The sequence below is a fragment of the Chondrus crispus genome, genomic scaffold (assembly GCF_000350225.1).
Source record: "Chondrus crispus Stackhouse genomic scaffold, scaffold_346, whole genome shotgun sequence".
In the NCBI taxonomy this organism is placed as follows: domain Eukaryota; phylum Rhodophyta; class Florideophyceae; order Gigartinales; family Gigartinaceae; genus Chondrus; species Chondrus crispus.
In genome coordinates this window covers 44624-51329 of record NW_005179229.1, presented here as the reverse complement: position 1 = coordinate 51329, position 6706 = coordinate 44624, and the positions used below count along the sequence as shown (strand labels likewise).

The following is a 6706-nucleotide window of genomic DNA, read 5'->3' as shown; positions in this document are numbered from 1 at the left end:
GACTCCTAGGTAAAACGGACGGAAGTACCTAAAAGTAAGCGGGCGGACCAAGGTGGAGGATCCTTGACAAGTCCCTGCTTGTCGTCCTCCACCGCTGGCAGTCCGCTCATATTTAATGTACATTGTAGTCTATCATAACTCTACAGTAGTGCCGGTCTACCGACACTGTAACGCTGTCAGCCGGCGGGGATGACAGTCCACGTGTTGTACGCGTCCCGTACACGCGGAGGACTCGTGTGTGCGCGCATGGCTGTAAGGCTCGTTGCCTTACTGTCCCTGCTCCGATCCTAATCTAATTTCCATTTGGGGTTATACCACAAGAACCAACCTCATCCGTATTTGGGGTATCAGCTGTATACCCATTGTCGCCATCGAGCAATACAACGTCAACATTAGAGTTGATTGAATCACTTTCGTGTGCAGGAATGTCATGCATACCACATGTCGATTCATCAAATTTGACACCCCGTGACACAACAATTTTATTCAACTCTCCGTCCCAAAGTTTGTATGCCTTACTGCATTGCGAGTACCCAAGAAAAATCGCTTCACGAGCTCGCAAGTCTAGCTTACGGAGCTCTGATTTTGGTAATGTATACCAACACTTTGACCCCAATACTCGCCAATGGCCAACATTTGGAGTAGAATTCATCCAAATGTGATGGGGAGTGGTGTTAACTGGCAAAGCCGGTGTAGTAACTCGATTGCGAATATATACCGAAGTGGCAAGAGCCTCGGCCCAGAATCGCTTACTGACCTGTTTATGAGAAAGCATAGAGCGGACAAGATCAATCAAAGTTCGATTTATACGTTCAGCAACACCGTTTTGTTCAGGGGTGTACGCCGTTGTGAGTTGGTGCTGCGTACCGTTTAAATCTAAATGCGACTTGAATTCCGTCGACAAGTACTCTCCCCCTCGATCAGTGCGAAGCACCTTTACTTTGCGACCAGTGTGGGTTTGAGCCAACTTTTCATACAACTTGTATTTTGCAAACGCCTCAGATTTATTTCTCATCGTGTACACAACTACCCAGTTCGAGTGATCATCTACAAATGTAATGAAGTATCTCGAACCACCAATGGACTGTACTTCGAGCGGACCGCAAACGTCAGAATGTACCAAGTCAAGACAGTTCTGTGCTCGAGACGATGATCGCTGTTTCGGGATTACTGATCGCGTTGCTTTCCCGAACACACACGCAGGACAAATGAGAAGGTGATTGCCAGACTTCGGATTCATTGCACTGATGACATCGCTTTGACGAACGTTGATGCCACTTACCACATTATTGTGAATCATTGATGCGATTCCTTGTACATTAACATGGGCCATGCGTTCATGTAGCATCTGCAGGGTAACTACGTGAGCAGAAAAGGTTTCATTCATGACGTCAAGTATGTACAAATCCCCAACTTGACTCGCTGTGGCAACTACAGTTGGTCCTGCAGTAACGATGCATTTGTCATTTTCAAATGACACTTGCATGCCCTTCGAAACCATTTGGCTAACAGACAGTAGCGAGTATCCGAAATCAGGGACATGCAAAACGCTTGACAATTTGCAAGAATGTGGACTACCGTTGACGTTCAACATGAATTCTACTTCGCCGCGACCAGCGACATTGGCTCTAGCCTTCGTGCCCATCTCGACTGATCCAGATTGCATCTGTTCATACGTAACGAACAAAGAGCGATCAAACGTAATGTGAGCGCTGCAACCGGAATCGACAAGCCATGACCTTGCGTTTGCAGCCCTCTTTTCTGGAGTGGAAGTCGAAAGCAAGCAAGTAAAGTCACTCTCCGCAAAGGCAGCAGTAGAATTGTCATCTCGAGAAACGAATGCACTTGGCTTTAAGCCAGTGTTGCGTGACCGAAACCCATCTGGCGGCGCAGGTCGGCGCCCATTCACGTCCTTGCCCCAGCAACGCGCTGCAGTATGCCCATGTCTATTGCAATTCGTACATTTCATATCGCGTCGAATAGGCATACGATTAACAAGTGCAGGTGCATGTGGTGTTGAAGCAGAAGCGGTCTTCATGCTTTCTCGTTGCTCTTCTTGCAGCAGACGACTCTTCACAAACTCGAGTCCAAACACTTTATCTTCATTGCCAAGTGCGTCAAGAGCAACAATCAGGTTATCGAATCGTGGAGGCAAGCCATTCAACACAGCTATTGCAATTTCTTTATCGTCAATCTCAACACTCATTGACTGCAATCTGGAAGCAAGTTGCTTCACACGATTGAAGTCGCGACGGAGCACTTTCTCGGATGGGAGCATGGATACAGTGTAAAAGTCGCGACGGAGCACTTTCCCGGATGGGAGCATGGATACAGTGTAAAAGTCGCGACGGGCGGCAAGTTTGTTGAGCAAAGTATGACGCTCAAACACTTTCAGAATTGCTTCCCATGTCTCTTTCGCACTGCTACACCCTCCCACATGTTGCAAGTAGTCATCAGAAAGCGTGAGTCCGATGACTGCCTTTGCTTTTGCGTCACCACGAATCCACTTTCTCCGGTCATCTGACGTCGCATTCTCCGGGATATCATCAAAAACGTATTGATCGACATCTCGGAGAGCAAGCAGTAGCTGGATTTTCTGCTTCCAGATGTAAAAGTTAGATGCGGTCAGCTTCTCGATTCTGACCGATCCAGAGCTTTGGTCATCCATTTCGCCGAATGGATGTACCGTTCCGAGTATACAAATTCTTTTGTTCCGGGATCCTAAGCCGTTAACCGATAGTCAAAACAACGGCAAGCCCACCCGTATAAGAAGTTTGTAGCGATTACTCGGAAACGTTCTTGGTGCTTGTTCCCGGCGGAGTGGAACAAGCGTATTCTTCTTAAAAATGCCTTAGGGCGCTACCCCTGTTTGTCGGCCAGTGCGGGTCTTTCGACTGTGAACTAAATCAAACGTGCCACGAGTAAGCACAACACTTTGCCTATTGAAAATGTGCGACCACATGCTGGTATCTGGAAAGTGCAAAATCGAGCGACACGTGTACATGACTCGACGGTCCGGACCCTCACCCCATATCACCACATGACACGTGTAAAGTCTCAGATTTTGGGGTTCTGCGGACGAAAGTGGACTTTTGGAGGGTTATGCAAATTTGCATAAATGCCGAAAATTTGCATTTGGCCCGAACCGTTATAGGGCTACACAGGCAATACTGCAAATCTATTGGGTGTTGGCTCGAATGCTGCAATTCAATTGGTCTGTTATTGTTCACTTATAGGCAGTCATGCTGGTGATATATCTTGAATGATCGGTATACGTTTTAATTACATCATTTCGGGGGTTTCAAGTTGTTCACCATGGTTGTAATGGGTAATTACGTGTGGCCTTGGCGCTGGACACTTGTGTGCGGTGTACACATGTACACATCGCCAGGTTGCTGCGTGTACGTACACTTGTACACGTCGCCTACATACGGTCCGGCGCGTGTCCGAGCACAGTACATGTGAATTAAAAGTACAACAAGTATTTCTCGCAAGAGACATGTACTTACGTGAGTATTCAGTGTACGCGTCACGCTGTGTGCAACCCTTGCATCAGCATGCGCCGTTGTACTACACTCTCGTCAGCATGCGACGTTGTACTGTGCTCTCGTTATGGTGCGCCGTTGGATGCAAGTTGATGACAGTACTCGTGTGATTCACATCGGATATCACGTGAGATGTGTAGAAAGTCTGGATGCACATTGTTGCTACCCGTCATAGTTGTCTGGCAGTGTGTACCGAAATTAGTAAGGTACGAAACAAGGGCATGTATGGGGACTGAGATATGACAGGACTTTGCGTTGTTGAAAATAGAGAGATGCCAAGTTGTTCATTATGCAAGAATATATTCTGTCATGTCTGGATGCAGATTAGTAAGGTGTGAAACGATTGCATGCATAGGGCCATGGTTTACAGTCACTCGAAATGTGTAGAAACTGTTGTGCACTGATAGTCAATAGTCAATTCGTAAGGTGGAAATAGAACAGTGTGGACGGGCCAGAAGAGGACCGCGCTTGGTCGCGCATATGGTGAGTACGGTTTACCAGGTGCCAAAGTAATGGGATAGTGTAACACTCAAAGTGTATAAGTATCGCCGAAAGGCGGCTCCAAGTAAACCTCGGCACCAACTCCTTCACTCACACACATCAACCTGCCCTCCTTCTTTCCCTTGCCCCTCCAAACCTACCATTACTTCCAGCTAGCAGCAGATCGTCCACGTACAACGCGATAATCATGATGACATTGCCTTGACGTCGAATGTAAAGACATGGGTCGCTGCGTGTAGTGTTGAAACCAAGTTCAGTGATCAGAAACTCATCGATCTTACTATGCCATTGGCGATGGGCTTGCTTAAGACCATAGATTGCTTTCAGAAGTTCACACACCAAATCAGGTTTGACTTTGTCGATGCATCCTTCAGGTTGCTCCATGTAGATTTCTTCGTGAAGGTCACCGTTGAGGAAGGCAGTCACCACGTCCATCTGATGCAGCTCAAGGTCAAAGTGCGCAACCAGTGCCAGCAGCAGACGGATAGTTGTGAACTTGATGACAGGGGCGAAAGTTTCAGTGTAATCGATGCCTTCTACTTGTTGAAAGCCTCGTGCCACAAGACGTCCCTTTGCAGTTTCGACCAATTTTCCGGACTCGTCAGGAAGTTGCTTCACTCCGAAAACCCACCTGGACGTCAGGACGTTTGATGCTTGAGATCTTGGAACAAGTGTCCATGTTTTGTTTTTGTGTTGTGAAGCAAGTTCTTTGTCGATGCCCTTCTGCCAGAAGCGAGCTTTTGGAGAATCCATAGCTTGCTTGTACGAGTTTGGGATTTCCGTTGTCACATAGGCGTGGCTAAGGAGTCCAGCAGTCACCAAAGCTGCTGCCCACCACGCCCCAGGCGTTTTTCGAACGCGAGAGGACCGACGGAGATTAGTTGGCGGATCAATCGTTTCTTCCTCAACTACGTGTTGCTCAACTGTTTCGGTAGTTTCGTCCTCCCCTGCAGTTGGGGAGGAGTTGGAGGATTCATCAGAGTCTTGTTGTTCATCCGGCGATGATGCTTCTGATGCCACTGCATCATTTTCTGCAACTTCCTCATCGATGTTCAAGTTGATTGTGTCATCATCAGTTGTAGCCTCCTCGTTTGTATCCATCGGTTCACCAGATTTGCCTCCCGTGGACTCGTCAAAAGTAACATCTCTGGATACGATCACTTTGTGCAAATCACCATCCCACAACTTGTAAGCTTTCGTATTTTCAGCATACCCTAGAAACATTGCCTCCTTTGCACGGGCGTCAAGTTTCTGGATGTTGTGTTTTGGTAATGTATACCAACACTTTGAACCGAAAACACGCAAATGACCAACATTTGGCACAGATTTCATCCATAAGTGGTATGGGGTCATCTTGGGGGGAATGGCACGTGACGTGACTCGATTTCGAACGTACACTGCATTGGCAAGTGCTTCTGCCCAGAACCCCTTTGTAACTTTCTTGTGTGCTAGCATGGAGCGCACCAAGTTTACCAAAGTTCTGTTCAGTCGTTCGGCGACGCCATTTTGCTCCGGTGTGTATGCGGTCGTCATTTGATGCTGAGTACCATTTGCAATCAGAAAAGACTTAAACTCCGTGGACAGATACTCACCACCTCGATCGGTGCGAAGCACTTTGATCTTGCGACCAGTGTGAGTCTGAGCAAGTTGTGCAAACATTTTGTATCTTTCAAATGCTTCTGATTTATGGTGCATAGGGTACACTACTGACCAGTTTGAGTGATCATCTATGAAGGTAATGAAGTACTTGGCACCACCAATGGACTGCACCTCTAAGGGGCCACAAACATCAGAGTGAACTAAGTCTAGACAGAAGTATGCCCGCCTCGAGGACCGCTCTTTTGGGATCACAGATCGAGTGGCTTTTCCGTAGACGCACGCAGAACATTTTTCAGAGATGCAATCATTGTCAGTATTGTTGATTTTGTCAGCCTCATTACCAAGTAGTTTGACTCCACTTACCACATTTGTTGGAAATCTTCGACCACATGCTAAGCTCCAAGCCTGACAGATATTACACGTGTACGTCGACGAAACCTAAAATGCTTGCAAGAGCATTCTCAGGATGTTTGGTCTTCAAGGTGGACACGTGTCATATTTGTACACAGTTGCACTTTCCTATCATTTCCGAGCATGTTTCAATTTTGGTGTTGACACGTGTAAGTTATGTACCTCGTGGCACTCTACAGTACATTCTGAACATGTTTCATTTTTCTCGATTTGACACGTGTGTGACACGTATGACGTATGTGCCACAGTGGTTATTAATCGTATTGTAAAATCTGTAATCTACAGTACAGTACATTCAGATATTATTGACTCTCAAACGGTCCCAAATTATTAGCAAGAGAGAGTGCAAGAAGGAGAGTCATTTGATTATCAACGGAGAGTGGAAGTAGGAGAGTCACTTGATTATCAACCGAGAGTGCAAGAAGGAGAGTCATTTGATTATCAACGGAGTGGAAGTAGGAGAGTCACTTGATTATCAACCGAGAGTGCAAGAAGGAGAGTCATGTGATTATCAACCGAGAGTGGAAGTAGGAGAGTCACTTGATTATCAACCGAGAGTGCAACAGGGAGAGTCACTTGATTATCAACCAGTGCAAGAACGAGAGTCACGTGACCAGCCCTAATGGCTCGTATTGTATGTAGTTCGAAGA

General features: G+C 46.7%; 1 protein-coding gene across 1 annotated transcript; it reads right to left on the bottom strand.

Moving 5' to 3' along the window:
* Positions 1-292: 292 nt before the first annotated feature.
* CHC_T00000007001 (hypothetical protein) lies at positions 293-2206 on the bottom strand. The gene is made up of 3 exons (XM_005717659.1): positions 1997-2206; positions 1454-1798; positions 293-1348 (listed from the first exon to the last, which is right to left on the bottom strand). The coding sequence occupies exons 1-3, from the start codon at positions 2204-2206 to the stop codon at positions 293-295; spliced, it is 1611 nt and encodes a 536-aa protein (XP_005717716.1).
* Positions 2207-6706: the final 4500 nt, after the last annotated feature.